Genomic DNA, 16,509 nt, shown 5'->3' with positions numbered 1-16,509 from the left:
TCTTGTGGTCGAATTGCCCGTGCCAAGCACCCCGGCAACCAGATAGCCACTTACCACTGGGCCGCGAATAAAAGGACCGCTCCTTTTAATTGGGAACTCAGCGGCTGGTTTCTTCCCTGGCAGTGCAACGGACTCCTGCTTTCCTCCCCGACAAGATCCTCTCTTCCCCCGGACGAAGCACCGACTTGCACCCGCTGCCAGGCACAACTGCCCCCGCTGTAGTATTCTCACCATTTTAAGGTACCGTGTCCGCCAGGCCTCCCTTTCTAAAGATTGCTACAAGGTAATAATAATCCCTTAACCTTCTGGACTGGGCTGGCTGCCTTGACCATCTAACTGGTCCCTTTCTTTTTGGTACAACTCTTTCTGAACTTGTTGCGAGACATTTGGGCACTTTGAACCGTGTGACCTTGGACACATTTCGACCAGAGCCTCTTAAAGTGGGTCCGGCCTTGTTAACTTTGACTTTACAGTTTTAACCTGCCTTCTTCTCCTACTGTGTTCTTCCGAAAGTGTTGGGATCTGTTTCTATCTTTGCCCTGCCTTTCTCTCCCTTTTAAACCGATTGATTAGAGTGCCATCTTCGTTAAGCGCTCACCGCTGTCTGAAAATAAGTGTTGCTTTACTTAAGACTTGTCTAACTAATCGTTGAAGGGAGTGTATATCTTTTAGTGACCGTGTTTTTGAACTGCTTGATATTAGTGCCAGTGTGTTTTATTAGATGTGTTTTTAAATAAATAATTATATCTCTTTAACACCAAGCTCTGGTCAGCGTTTGCTTGTTCTACTGTGTTCTTTAGACCTATTGCGAATACTCTGTATACTGCCTAACTCTTCTTGAGGGAAGTCTGACTGCTCAGCCACAGCTACCAAGTGAATCTGTGTGGTGCAGACTGCTACCAAGTGGGTTTACTGCCAAACACCTGTAGTCTTAAATCTTTTGCAGTGGTCCCAGAGGGAACTGCACAGGTTTCTGCCTAACACTGGTGGCAGCGGTGGGATTTGTATTGAGTATATTGAGTATACACTTTAGTGTGCTTTTTGAATACTTTAGGACAACTAACCACAAAGCGTAGCACTAAAAAGCTGATTTTCTAACTATGTCTGCTATGGAGAGTTATACCCTAGAATCATTGTATGCCAAAACTGCTGATTGCTTAAAAGTATTGTGTAGACATAAGAATCTCTCTGAGAAGGGCAAGAAAATGGAACTTGTAGAAAGATTGTTAGAAAACCAAAGTCTGGGTGGTACAGAGGCATCTACCCCCCCCCCAGCAAATGTAGAAAACAGTGATGGTATTGATCTGAATCAAAGTCTTGATAATGAGTCAGAAGAGGAAAGTGAACCTAATGAAGTTAGCCACTCTGAGCCTATGTCTGCCTTACCTACTGTACCTACTGGGCCTATACCAGGTCCTACATGTAACCCTGCTTATTTTGAACTTGAAAAAATGAAGCTTGAATTAGAGTACAAATGTTTTAATACTCAATCTGAACGAAACCAAGAGCTAGAGTTCAGAAGAATGAATGCCCAGGCTGAGCAGAAGCAAGCTGAGTTGAGACTCAGAGAAATAGAGCTTAATCATGAACTAGAAATGAAAAAGTTGTCTGTGGAAAATGCTTCTCTCTCCTCTGGTTCGTCTAGGAGTTCCAGTCCCAAAAGACTCTGGATGCCTTAGGAATTTGTGGGTATGTATGAACCTAAGTTTGATGTGTTGGATTGGCTAAACATGTTTGAGTATAATCATGGGCTCCAGGACATCACAGGGAATGAGTTACTTCCCTGGTTGTTCTCTAGGCTTCCCCCTGTTGCAACTGATGTGGTAATGGAGTTGGGGGAGGTGGATAAGAAGGATTATGAGTGTGTGAAGCTAGCTTTAATAGCTAGATTTGGGAAGACCCCTTCCCAGTACCTTAAGAGGTTTAGGACCCTCAAAAAGCATGATGGTACCCCTTGGGCTACATGTGTGAGTGAGTGTTTGAAAAACTTAGAGGGATGGATTAAGGGTTACAAGGTGAACACTTATGAGGGAATGAGAAATCTTGTAATGTTGGAGTCAATTTATGATGCCTGCTCCCCTGAGCTCAGACAACACTTGGCTGATTCAAAGGAATTAGATCCTAGAAAGCTAGCTAAGGCTGCTGACTTGTGGGTTGCCAACGGGGCTACTCACTAGGATTCAGGGGTCACTCAGAAAAAGGATGAGGGAAAGCAGCCATCAAAAGGGAACCAAAAGAATTCTAATACCCCCCAAACCAAAGAGGGCCCCAAACAACAAAATAACCAGGGTAAGTCCCAGGGTAAACCACAACAGGCTAGTGTACCTTCTGGTCACAAACCAGAAGGGGGTCAGGCCACGCCACCCTTTCAGAGAGCATTTGAAACATGCTATCTCTGTGGGGCAACTGACCACATCAAAGGAGATCCCAGATGTAAGGGTAAACCTACAGGGATCAGCACAGTCTCCTTAGCCTTCACTCCTGAGGAGGAAGCCCAAATGGCTAGTGCCCACTTTGAAGTCTTTGCTGAAGAACCTGTGGGTTTTCAAGCAAGTGTAACAGTAGAGTCATGGGTCTGGTTAGTGATCAGAATAGGAGTGTGTACAACTTAATACCAGAAAACTCTAAAGTTTATTATATGGACAGTGTTCATGTCAATGGCCAGGATACTCCTGCCAGGCGAGACTCTGGGGCCAGCAGAACAGTAGTGGATGAAAGCTTTTTCAGGCCTGAGGATGTTGCTAAGGCACCCAAAGGTCCCACTAAGATGTCTGGAGGCCCTCTCCAAATGGTTCCAATTCTACCAGCCCTCATTCAGTGTAATGACATGACAGTGTTGATTCCTGTCAGTGTTCAGACTGAGGTGCCTGGGAGAGTCCTGTTGAGGGAATGATCTAAGAATCTAGGAGTAGTATCCAGTACCCCCAGGCCTCCCAGTATGGAGACCCAGAACCAAACCAAATTGGCTAGAGAGGCCACCTTAAGGAACTACTCTAAGCCTGTGGGAACCTCTACTGAGACCCCCACTACAAGCCCTGGTGTTGGTAAATTGACCTCTAACCCAGGCAAATTTCAGGCTAAAATGTTAGGGAAACGGGAGCCCCAACCAAGCTCCATCATTGTTCCCTCAGTTATAGAGTCTGTGACTCCCCCTGCTTCTGAGGAATAGGTGGATAGACCTACTGGAACCCTAACTAGGCCTAAGAGAACTGGTAATTCTCAGTGCTGGTGGAAAACTAGAAAAGAAAAGTCTAAGGCCAAAAACCATCAGACTGTGGACCTTCCACAGAAGACTCCAACCCAATTCCTAGTCTTAAGGGGGAAACTCCTAAAGTAGGTAAAGGTAAATCTAAGAGGAAGGAGAAGCATGTGCCTTGCTTATCCCCATCCTCTCCAACCAAGAGGCCTAAAACCCAACCTTCTCCCAACAGAGAGATGGTGAGGACCTCTGGAGGCCCCTCTAGATCTAAGGGAATCCTTTATAAGGACCCCTGGAAAAAGCCTAACACAGGTTCAGAAGTTGTAACAACTTCTGAGGGACTGGTCAACCAGATCCCCTATAACTTTAAAAAGACTGATGTTCCTCAAAGGGTTTGTAGGTCATATAGCTTACAAAGGAAAACCTTTGACTCTACCACTGAACATAAATTAGGGTGTCACCACCAAAATGCTGATGGTCTCTCTAGGATGTATGTCATCGACTAGAGGTATGAGATTCATCCAGGAGTGGATTAAATCCTCCTGTCACTTAACTGGGGGGGGCGAGTGTTAGGGAGAATTCTCTGTTTAGGCTGAATTTCCTAACCTAGTGAGTCCCCCAGCAGCTTTGCTGGATTTCTGGAGTTTGTTTTTTTCTCCTGCCAAGAGTGAGACTCTTTTTTTCCCCCTCTTGGACATGATTTATGGTGTTCCTTTGAATGTTAATGTGTTTCATGGGCTATGGGGTCTTTTACTCCATAGGGTCTCATATGTTTTTGTATGTGTGTTACACAGCACCCTCCGTGCAGTAACACCGGGGTGTCATAGTGACCACCCACCATAGACTCCATACCCTGGGACTGACTACTGTCTCCCAGGGCATGTAAAGTCACCATTGGCTTTACTAGTCCCAAATTACTAACAGAACCAGTGCAAACCATCATATTTTGGACGTACTGGTAGGGGCAATTTGATTGCCCCTGGGTCTGTTATTCGAGGGGGCACTGGCCCGTCCCCCCTCGTCGAGTTTTGGCTGGTGGCAGTGGATACTACTTTTTATATTTAACCGCGAATATATCTCTATGGGATTTTCCCATTGTTCCAGGCTAATACTTTTTAACATAGCCTCTAACATACCGCCGGATATTTATTTAATATTCATTCACCGGTTGGTATTTTCTGCCAGAAATCGGTTTTAAAATGGCGTTTGAGTTCGCCTCTGTAACTCCAAACCAAAGGTCGAGCCCTTTGTTCCACTTTTTGGCGGGCTACTCCACAGAAGCCTCCAAAAGTGGTGCCACTCTGTCTGGGTACCACAGGGGAGGGGGTTTAGGCACCCTGGACTGAGTTACCTTGGTAACTCAAGTCGCACTCCTGTGTGATTGGCCCAAGTGGTGAGCCGGCCGGCTCACCACTTAGCATGTTTGATTGACAGCTAGGCTTAGTGAATGGGGGTGTGCTGCATAAAAGCAGGGCTTTTTGGACTGGAACTTCAGAAGTCGCCACAGGACCTGAAAATCCGACGAGGGAGAAGTTGAACCAACCTGCTACGATGACACCACCGGTGGAGCCCTGCTGAACCGACTCACCACTTCCCAATGACAGAAAAGATCACCCGGCTGGAGAGTCTTCTTCCCCTGACTGGTGGGCAGAACCAGTTTACCTTCTTTTTCTCGCATCCCAGGACGTCTTGTGGTCGAATTGCCCGTGCCAAGCACCCCAGCAACCGGATAGCCACTTACCACTGGACCGCGAATAAAAGGACCGCTCCTTTTAATTGAGAACTCAGCGGCTGGTTTCTTCCCTGGCAGTGCAACGGACTCCTGCTTTCCTCCCTGACAAGATCCTCTCTTCCCCCGGACGAAGCACCGACTTGCACCCGCTGCCAGGAACAACTGCCCCCGCTGTAGTATTCTCACCATTTTAAGGTACCGTGTCCGCCAGGCCTCCCTTTCTAAAGATTGCTACAAGGTAATAATAATCCCTTAACCTTCTGGACTTGGCTGGCTGCCTTGACCATCTAACTGGTCCCTTTCTTTTTGGTACAACTCTTTCTTTCCAGTGAGAAAACCCTATCACATGTATTTCCGAAGAGTTGACAATCTGAGGGAGGAACGGCCTGAAGGAATATAAAAAAGAGTGAAAGAGAAGCTAGTGATGTCACAGGAGATGAGTGTGACACACTTAGAATACTGGCTGAAGAGGATGCATGGATTTTACAGAAACTGATGACGAAGTTAAGAATCGAGTAAACTTTCATGCAGAAAAGAAGATTGCAGGTATGCAAAGTGTTACAGAAATGCAACCATTCAATGATTGTACAGACGCTGAAACGCAAGTAGACTAAGTGATCATAGAAGCTGAATATACGTAGTGAATAGACTGCAGGCAAATCCACTGTTGTATTGAAGCTGGACAACAGTGTCATGAATTTTAGTAAGCTGAAATCCATCGAGAGGAAAGGCTGAGAATTGTGTCACAGCCAGAATAAGCGGAGATCGTGGAAAGGCCCGGCATGGCTGTCTGGCCTGGCATCAAAACAGAAGTAGCCATGGTCGGTTATCTATTCTTGAAAGCAATACACATTAGAAGGATGAATCATCTCTTGTCGAGGGGAAAAGAAAGAACACCAAGAGTGCCAAGTTTTTATTCATTTAAGACATTTAAATGCTGTAGAATAGACCAGATTTGTGGTCTCCTGTCACATGAGCTGAGGATGGAAATAGAGTTGAGCTTGGAGTCCTAGAACAAGGATTGTGAAAGCCTGTACTCCCATATATTCCCACAGAGAAGGATACTTTGCAAGGCCAAGTTCAAAGACAATCTGCATGGCAGAAAGCATGGGTGATGCAAGATTTTGGGCTAATTGTGTGGGGAGGTAATGTCAAGTCCATCGCCTGGCACCTGGATATGAGCTTACGTGCTAAGTGAACCAAAAGTTCCAGACATGGCACGAGCGTGCCAACCAATTGTAGAGGGTCATATAACGAAGGGCCTTATTGTTTGAGAGCCAGATGGGGTGAAGGGTTTAATAGTTTTGTAAAATGTTCCGGACAGGTTTTTAGGGGTGGGAAACAGGTGTTTTAGGGGTTGGTAATTCACCAAAAAAACAAAAATGCATTCACTTTAAAGGTTTTTAAGAGAAAAGTTTTGATATATCGGAATTCGTTATAAATTACTATGATATAGACATGTAACCCATGTTTTTAGAGGTAGGCAAAAGTTTGCCACCTGATAGTCGATAGCCAATCGTAATCCTTGTCCTTATAGAAAGTACACTTAGATGTTCCCCTTGAACTTATCACAATCCCTCATAGGTTTTCCTTATTTGCCTCATAGTACGACGTACTTTTTGCATATAAGTATGTTTTTATGGGAAATTTCTTCGAGTACTGAGCGAACATCTGTTGATGTCTATTGTAATCTCCCTGTTTTAGATAATTGTTAATAAAATGGTAACTTTTGCCATCTTCCTGAGTTGGTTTGATTTTTTGGACTCCCAGTTATTCTGCGAACCCCATCCATTGCATGCACGATACTAAAGAACTATACGTTCAATACTATATGATATGATATGGCATTTATAACGCACCTATATAGAAGTGTTTCACGGAGCGACAAGGCAAGGGAGGGGGAACAGAGGGAAGAAAGACAGCGATCCTATTAGGCCAGGTGTCATTCAGATCACACAAGTGCATGGGAAGGGCAAGGAGGAAAGTGCAGAGGCGAGGGGGTAGGGGACATTGCAGTACATGGTATAATAAAATAAATAACAAAAAGTATGGCCAGCAGTTGGCAATGCAAGTGTAAGTGCAGACATCAGGTGTCAAGTGCTGGTAGTGGGACTGTAGGGATACAGAAAAACAGACCCAAAGTGCAGGGGTTGCCTGGAAGGCAGTGCAGGAGGAGTGTGACTCGTGTGGGAGGGGACCTGGGTCCGACCTCAGAGGGTGACCAGGTAACCAGTGCAGTTTCAGTATCAGCCAGGAAGTCAGCAGGGGAGAGGAGGAGAAAAAGCAGAAGCAAAGAGAAAGGATTTGAGGTGCTTCCGGAACCAGAGATGATTCCCTCAAGTTTCAGGGAGGCAGGTAGGCTGTTCCAGAGGAAGGCCCCAGCCCAAGAAAGAGATCAACCACCAACTCTTTGCTTGGAGAAGTGACTGACCCTGAGGGAGTTGGAGGCAGGTGAGCGAAGAGCGCAGGAGGGAGGATATTTAAGAAGAAAGAGTTGAAGGTATTGAGGCCCCATCCCCAGAAGGCCTTATGGACAATGCAGAGGGTTTTGAACTTAATCCTCGCAGCCACTAGGCGCCAGTGCAGAGATGTCAGGTATTTATGGTTCTGATGCCTTCATGGCCAACCCATCCTCCTTTTTTCACAACCTTGAAGGCCGCTTTTGGAAAAGAATACTGGGAGTATCTCAATCTATCCCTATTGAAATATTGTGGCTAGAATCGGACCTTATGCCTCTGACTGGAATGGCCTGGAAGAGGCACGGTATAATACATATATGAGCTGTAAAATATCTGATATGCCCAGAACTGAGAATACTGGGTCATATAATGAAATCAAATCCCACAGACCCATTTAGGAAATATGTGTAAGTTATATACGAGAAGATCTGGTGGTCTCCAAACTGGACAGAGGGGCTGTGCCTTTGTGAAGAAACTCAAGAATTGGGATTGGTGTAATACCTATGGCCATCCCTCAGCATGTGCACTTTAAAACAATAATATTTATGTGGCCTGTAAGTTTAAAGTGCTCCAACCATATCTGGCATGTTGTCCATCTACTGCAGTGCGCCGATTCCTATTATTGTTGTGCATTGTCCAATTGTCAGTACTTGCTAGTATGGGTGGTCAATCAGATGTACAGGCTAGTGATAGAATCTGTAGGATGTGCACAATGGAAGGTGTCTTTGAAACAGATAAACACGTCCTAACGAGATGAAAAACTAAAGAGCCACTGCATACGTCTTCGTTTGGATGCCTAGTCCGGACGTATGACTATATTAAATTTGGCATTCTATGGGGTACGCTGTGCAATATCGAAAGTTTTGACATGAATTCATGATATGTAAGAGATGTCAGTAAGTGATCTATGTCCTGTATTAATCAGATGACATTTAAATATTTGCTTTAAAGATACATTTTTAAATCTAGAACTATTATCTAATTAATGTATTATTAGTATGGTGTGTTTTTAATTATGTGATCAGAATGTGTATCATTTTTTAACTAAAACACAAAAAAAAGAAAATAGTTATAGTAGATGGAAAAAGAGTAAAGGTGTCATTCTGAGGCTGTGGTTATGTTAAAAAATGCGATATTTTAAATTCTGCCTGTTTTCAACATCAGCCTGTTTATGGGTCATGATGTATGTACCTTATGCTGAATTCCATGAATACCACATTTAGTGTATACAAAAAGATGGAGTTTGAAATGAAACACCAAATACTGCAAATGTTATGATGGCAATACATTTGTTTAGATATTTAGTAAACATAATCTGCAGTATTGTTTAAATATTTCATAGAGTATTTCAATAATTTTGCATCTATTCTATGCTCTTACTACTGTATATGTGATAAACTCTTATTACTGTGGAGACCCTCAACATTCTGCATTCATGTATCCAAATAATTCTGAGTAAATTGTATGTCCAAGAAAAGTGGAAGACAATGAAATGGATGTGCGTAAAGCATTAGCAGGGAAGGAAATAGACTTGAAGGGCATAGTGGTGCTAAATTATAGTCTTTATAGATTGAGGTTGAGTAAAAAATGTTACAGCATAGAACATTTTGCTCTAGGGTTTAATAACATTAGTTGTATTTTTATTTTATTTGTCATTTGTATATTAGTCAATGATATGGTGTATATTTTGTGAATTGCCGAAAAGCATCAACGAAACAGTATATTTCATTGAAGGTAACTTAAATATGTACTGTTTCACAGTATATCACAGAAACTGAAGAGACTGTGAAAATGGCAAGAAATGTGGAAAGACTCAATCTATTCTCTTTGGATCCAGATATTTCTGTAAGTAGAAAATAAGCCTTTTAGGCAATGTCCTCAGTTATTTTTAGTAAAAGTTGTATTATTGTGTTATTCATTATTATTTGATTATTTGTATTAAGACCAACTTGACACTACTTATATGATGTCTTAAAACATATTGTATGATGGTTCACTGTAGTACACAAAGTTGTATCGTTTCATTGTAATATTCCACTAAACACAAAGCCTCCAATTTTAGACATGTTGCCGTTCAAAGAGAGGGACACATGGATAGAAGTACAGTACAAAGGAGGAAGGGAGAAGAACACAAGATGAAAAGGGAAAGACGGATACATTTAAGAAATGTATTAATCCATGTATAGACCACAGCTAATAAGATTGGGGAAACTCAGTATACAATTGATCTGATCGACTGATGATTAAAATGTTTGTAGCCATTCCTGGGTTAAAACTAATATAATAAATACTGCAATAAATACACTTGCTTTGGTTGTTCATTTTTAAGAGTCTGTGTTAAAAAATAATGATCTATGGTGTTGGGTAGGTGCCCTATTGACATATCTCAAGACAGTATTACCTGGTTTCTAAACACATAACACGCACATGGGAAAGGTTGGTAAAATGTTCACTACCCGGTAGTGAAAGAGGAATACACGTGGGTTCAGTTCACAGATGTATTGAAGCAATCTCACATTATTTCCAAACTTACCTTGGTAGTCCAATGTTGCATACTTATTGAAAATATATTTGGAATCAGTTTAATAAATTGGAGCCACAATGAGTTTGAGAAAAAGGCTGTGGTTTAGAAAGGCATCAAGTATGGGGGCGTCAAGATGGAAAAATGTTATACCTAATTTGGTAAAAGCAGTTATAACCTGTCAATATAGAAAATATTTTTAACAAGCATTATATTGCAATGAAATATTTAGGAATAACAAAATCCATGTTTCAGAAAATGTGTCATGCAGCATAATTCAAATACCTCTCTTTGCAAACCTATCATCTTGTAATAGACCTCTGATAGTGTTAGGTAGAGTAGTGTTGATACATATTGATGAGTAAGAAGATATTTTTGGGTGGTGGTCCAACGGTTGATTATGGATCGTTGATGTTTTAGTCATTGCTTTAATAAATGGCTAAGACCATCTTATTTTAACAATACATTGAACAGTTGCTTTCCAAAATATAGTTCAGTCTGAAGGCATCCAGACATAGATCTTCCCTTGGTGCATTTGGAAATCGTATCCCAATAGCTGTGCAATGAAAGTATTGAACATGTCATGGATTATGCTGTATCTTCAGGAGAAACCGCAGGTCTTGAAAGTATGTGGGATATAGAGTATTAAGGAGAACTATTTCATGCTATGTGAAGCTTGCTTTGTAAAACAAAGGCTCACTGCGACCTGAAATCTTTTTTTGAAAAACCTTGCAATATATTTAATATAAAAAAACATGAGCTGACTTCTCTGCTCACAAAGATTCTCAGAGATCACAGAACAGCAGGGCCATGAAGACTAGTAAATAAAGGATGTGAAACTTGTGTTGGCATGACATAAGATTAAAGTTCATTTTAATAGTTTTTGGCAAATTGATATGAATTTTAAATCAAAAATTCGAATTCTAAGTCTTTTTTTGTTGAATTACCACATTTTTAAATCATATTTTTGTATTAACTAGTGGAATTTATTGATGTTGGTTAAATTGCAATCAAGAGCTTTCATTTAGATTAAGGGTTGGATAATCACCTCTCAAAAAAGGATTATGAATTTAAATATTCCAATTTGCCAAAGTACATATGTTTTTAATTTAAAGAAAAAGAATCATGTTTAGGGCTGCCCGCTTTAGGGAAAGTGTTGATTTTTTATTCACTAATATAAGGGATGCTGAATAAATGTAGGGGGCCAGAAACAAATGGTAATGGAAGAGCCAATTCCTTATTCTCAGAATTGCACCCCAATGGAATTATCTACATTTGCCCATATGGAAAGAAAGTACAAATACAATACTTGTATACTTATTACGTCTCTTGAAGAAGATGCTGAATTGGAAGGAACATAAGTCGAACTTATTAGCAATGATGCTATAGGTACTAGGAAAAATGAAAGGTGGTGTTGAGCCAATGCAGGTCCTTCTTGGAAAGGTATGAGCTCGTACAAAGAACACTCTACTCAAAATATTGAACTGTAAATATATTTGAGGGAAGTAAAAAAGGCTAAGAAAATGTGAAATGCAGGAATATTAAATATAAATCATGTTGAAGATGAGAAATGGATCAAATGAACGTTCATATTAGATGTCTTAGGTGTAAGGAGGTTATATTTTCAAGTGGGTAACTCACAGAAGATGGTGTTATGAAGTTGAGAGTGGTTAAATGAGACACATATCCTTGAGTGGCCGGATTCATAAGGGTTTATTTTGAACCAACAACGCTAGGGGTTCAACTTAAACAAATAACAGGATGGCTTCTCCTTTGGTTGAAACAAGTAAATCAAAAGTCAGTTTCAGGTTTCAACAGTGTTAAAGTCCAGGTGGCAATCCAAAGGGGATGGTAGTTAATCACAGTTCAAGGTATTTTAAGTGTTCTCATCACTTCATCCCACAAGTCTGACCAACCCTTATTCCTATCCTCCTTAAAGTTCTTGCTCCTTCTCTTTTTTTGTCCACTACTCATTACTTCCTTAATGTAAATTGAATTCCTACCAACTCCTCATGACTTTGCTGCTTGCTTGTATCTCCTCCAACCCCAATGGCACACCATATGTAGGTTATACCTGGGGCACCATCCTTCTCTTTATCTGCTTGTCCAGGTTCTCCTGCTTTTTGTGTCCTGCTCCCAGAGACTGTGCTATCACTTCTTCCTTTAGTTCTTCCTCCAATTCCTCTTATTTTTATAATGATCCCATACTACTCTGTCTGTGTACTTTTACCACCTCCTTTTGCCCCAATGATCTTCTCTCCTCTCTCCACCATTGGATGACCACCTCGTCTTTCACTGTCTCTCCCCCTTATTTCACCTCCTCTTTACCCTTTTGTGTTCTGCCTTCTTCTCTCTCTCTCCCCAACCTCCAGAGTTTCATTCTGTGTCTTTTCATATGCAACACTCCTTCCAGTTCTGTCAGTCTCCCTCCCATGCTTCCCGCCCCCTCCTGGTTCTCACTACTAACAGCCTCTTGGATCTCTGCCTTCTCAGTCTTCTGGGACTTTCTATTTATTTGCTCCTGAGTCTCTGTAGTCACAGCCTCCCACTGATACCTTCTCATCCCCTACTTACTCTGTCACCACCCCTCATTTTCACCTTTGAACCACCTTCAAATGACTGGTGTCCAGCACCAAATGTACATAGGGGGTCTTGTATATAGATGTTGGTAAGTTCAATCAAGCACCCAATATCCAGCAAGTTCATCTAATCAACACCATTTTGCGAAACGCAGAATGCTGTCTAAAAGTGACACTGTTTAGCAGATCTAAATTTCGTGGCCAAATTAATTTTCTAGAACACCTAAAATATTACAAATCTGACAGATTCCCCCTAGTAGGTGGAACTCCGTCATAAAGACACCTAGCCATAGGCAATACACTTTCTCAGATAATGAAAACATTTTGTCTGCTTAAAGTCTTACACTGAAAAGTAGAGAAAGGCTGATTAGTGGGACCTACCATTCTGACACCGTTCTCTCTATTGATTGACTGCTGGTGTGGGCAAGCTGTGACTGTCATATCCTGAAGTGATACTATTAGCAATTAGTGCTGCTACTTTTCTATTCCTGAGGACTGACAATGTGAATATGATTTGGCTGATTTGGGTTCTCCCTGCTACCTGAGAACTGCCTCCATGTGAATTGGTGAGATTCTGTCCCCTTCCTGAATGCTGCCAAAGGGTATATTCTTTGGGTTCTCCTCATTATCGGAATGCCTGCAACATAAACATTTTGGGGTTTCTTCCCCCTATCTAAGAGCCACAAATATGAGCGTTTTGACCACCACCCAGCAATTAAGGTGTGCCTGCATGCTGCAGCAGACAATCACCATAACAGCTATATATGGAACATTCAATCTTTCCACCAAAGTGGTGGGGAGCCAACTAAAGCAACAAATGCCAGATATTTGCATTTATCTGTATTCATTGGACATTTGTATGCCACCTATACACAGGTGTTTCCAGGCAGTGTCGTTGGCTATGGTTGGGCCTCTTTTAAATGTCACTGTGCTCTGTGCAATGGCCTACATCTTCAGATGTGCTGCTTTCTGCTTCTTCCTCATCACTCCAATGGGTTAACTTGGTGATGGGGATTGCAGTTAGCACATTCCTATGATAATTCATGAATGCCAATTGTGGTTATGCTTTATCAATGCTAATTGTGGTTATGCTTTGCAGTTGTACCCAATGTGTAAATCATCAACTCTTGCGCTGATGCACTTCCGCACAAGAAAATTAGATGCTCCCAAAGAAGTCCACTGCTCCCATAACAATTGTGGCTAAAGGGACACTAAAAGGAATGGTGTTTACCAGGTTTTTCTTCTAGTTCAATTGGTTCCTCAGTGGATTTTTCTCTTTCTGTTTTTGGAGTGATGTGAGGAAAAGAGATTTCTTAAAAAAGCAATAGCAAATGGATTCACAAATGTTTTCTTTTTGCTCGTTTTCCTTTTTCTTGCGGGTGAAAGAAGGAGCTCTAAGGGACACAGTCAAAAATCTATCACAGAGGGCTTCAGAAAGGGTTTCCACAAAGAGTTTCTTTTGTTTCAATTTTTTTCATTTTGTGGCAGAAGAAGAAAGGGCATTGATAACAAACCATCAGAAAGGAATGCAGCAATTATTTCTCAAAGGCAGAGACAGACCTTTTTTAAGGAACTTCTCAAAACAACCCACATGCATATTCAAGTTCTCACCTATAGATAAGAAATGTAAAGAATACACACAAGGAATGCCCTCAGTTGACACAGCACAATCTCGTTTGCTCTTTTCCAATGCAGATCCTACTTCTTTCAAGCCAGGGAGCCGGGCAAGACAGGGAGCTGGGCCTATTAACTGCCCATAATACCTTCCCACGGAATTAAGTGCTCTGATTGGCCTGACTTGTTAGCTAACCATCTGACAGATGATCGGCACCTGCTAATTCTTATGTCCAATCTTTATTTGGGTGTGTTTTAGGGGTTCCGGAAGGCTCACAAGCTATTGTGGGAATGCTGAATATTGATGCCTCCATTTGGTTTGTCCCACAACATACGTTTGGCGGGGTTCACCCACTCTAAGTCATACTGCATAACATTGACAAATAATCTTCTCACTGCCCCATTCTATTCACATTACTCTGCATACATTTGATAAAGATCTTGAACAACATTATTGTACATTAGCAAAAAATAATTTTGGACACTTTTGCTTTATATACTGTTAATGCTGTCAGTGTTCTTTGTCACAGCAAATAAATCACAGATAAACTCATAGTTCCGTTAAAAAAAAGGTGTCTAATACCAAAAACAACTAGCTCACAATGCAGTGGGTGCCACTGTGCACCAGAGAGAATCACACTGTGTTTTCCCAGCAGTCATGTAATGGTAAATTGATTTATACTGCGCACCACTGCCGTTTTCATGGACTCCGGGCACTAATGTGTCTCTGTAAGGAAAGGTCGGTAGGATTGGTTACTGAAGGCGAGAGGGAAGTTGTGTTAATCTTTTGATGTGTGCAGAACTGAGAGCAACTGACATCTGTGTGTGTGAGATTTCTGGATGTGCTTTGTTTTGTTGTGTCCGGAATGAGTGTCCAGTGTTTGACTTGTTTGTTGTCTGAGGTGGTTGAATTGGCAGCTTGGTTAAAGTGGTGTGCGGTTTGCATGTTGTGGTGGGTTCATTCACTGTTCCTCAATGACGTGTGTTGTAAGGTGAGGAGTGCGGGAGAGAAGAAGTGGTTAGTAGATTTTGGGTGATTGCTGGTTATTTGTAGTTATGTTATTGTTTTCCGTTCTAAATGTAGCCCTTGTTTTCTTTGTTTCTGTTTCATGGTTTGTAGAAGCAGGATTGTGTCCATCTGGCAGTCGGTTCATCGAGTGGTTGTTAATTGGTTGATCTGTGTTTATCTCGGCGAGTTGAAAAGCCAGGTTTTTAGACTTTTCCTGAAAGTGGGGTGGTCTTTCGTCCTTATTTCCTCAGTAATCAAGTCCATAGTTTGGCTATCAGGAAAAGACAGTTCCTCTGAATTTTCTTTTCTCGTAATGTCTTGTTTCTATTTGGAGGTCAGTGCTGGATCTTAAGTCTCTTGTAGGCTGGTTTCTGGTGATTTATATTTCTATAAATTTGGCTCCTTGTCCCAGTATTGATTTCTGGGCAATGCAGAGGGTTTAAAGTTGATGCATTTCTTTACTGGTAGCCAATGTAGACATCTTAGGGCCAGTGTTATGTGGTCTCTTCTGTCCTTCTCAGGAGTAGTCTTGCGGCAGTATTTTGGATGTGTTGTCGTTTTTTTTGTGTGGCTTTTTTACCTTTCCAGTTATAGACTATTTAAATAGTCTATCCTTGATAATACCAAGGAGATGATTGCCAGGGTTCTTTGTGCAAAGTTAAGGTAATGGAGGATCTCTCTTATTAATCAGAGGACTTAGAAGATTTTTTTATCAATTGGCTTGACTTGTGGTTCCAAGGTGAAGCTGTTGTCCATGAGGATTCCTAGATTTTGTATCACTGTTGACATCTCCGGTTGGGTTCCCATGGTCCGTTTTCATGTGAGAGATTTCTGTGTTTGACTGTTTTCTTGTGGGGTGATTAATATTTCTGTTTTGGTTGGGTTTAGTTTGAGCTTGTTGTTTGCCATCCAGGTGTTTATGTCGGTAAGGCATTTATTGAGAATTGTTGTTAATAATCTTGAAGATGAGTTGGGTGTCATCTACATAGTTGTAGGCTGTCAGTCCATGGGGTTGAATGAGTTTCATTAGAGGGGGGTCATATAGATCTTGACAAGGAGTAGAGGGAGGCTTGCGTTTTATGGTACGCTGCATGTCATTTTTGTGCTCTATTTGAATGGTGGGATGTCATTTCAGCCATTGAAGTGCAGAGCTTTGTATGCAGGATTCATCCAGTCGAAGGTTATTCTGTTGCTTTCTACATCATTGAGTAGTTCTTTGTACATGTGGTTCTCCAGGATTTTCGCTGACACGGTACGTTTGATATGGGCCTTTATTTAGTAGGGTCCTTTGCATTTGTAGGGTCCTTTGAATTTCCTGTCTCATCTTTTAGGAGAGGTTTAATGTACGCTGTTTTGAATTACTTGGGTACTATTTCAGTGTTTAGTGATAAGTTCA

At 41.6% G+C, this 16,509-nt stretch overlaps 1 protein-coding gene across 5 annotated transcripts in view; it reads left to right on the top strand.

Moving 5' to 3' along the window:
• DOCK10 (dedicator of cytokinesis 10) overlaps positions 1-16,509 on the top strand; it is a 2,208,289-nt gene that overhangs the window by 852,142 nt on the left and 1,339,638 nt on the right. For all 5 annotated transcript variants that reach the window (XM_069618176.1, XM_069618179.1, XM_069618177.1 and 2 more), the window contains exon 10: positions 9,152-9,235. In XM_069618176.1, the coding sequence (XP_069474277.1) occupies positions 9,152-9,235 (84 nt within the window). The remainder of the gene's footprint in view (positions 1-9,151; positions 9,236-16,509) is intronic.

The sequence above is a fragment of the Ambystoma mexicanum genome, chromosome 10, assembly GCF_040938575.1.
Source record: "Ambystoma mexicanum isolate Mex_15411 chromosome 10, UKY_AmexF1_1, whole genome shotgun sequence".
Taxonomy (NCBI): Eukaryota; Metazoa; Chordata; class Amphibia; order Caudata; family Ambystomatidae; genus Ambystoma; species Ambystoma mexicanum.
This window is presented reverse-complemented; position numbering and strand designations above follow the sequence as displayed.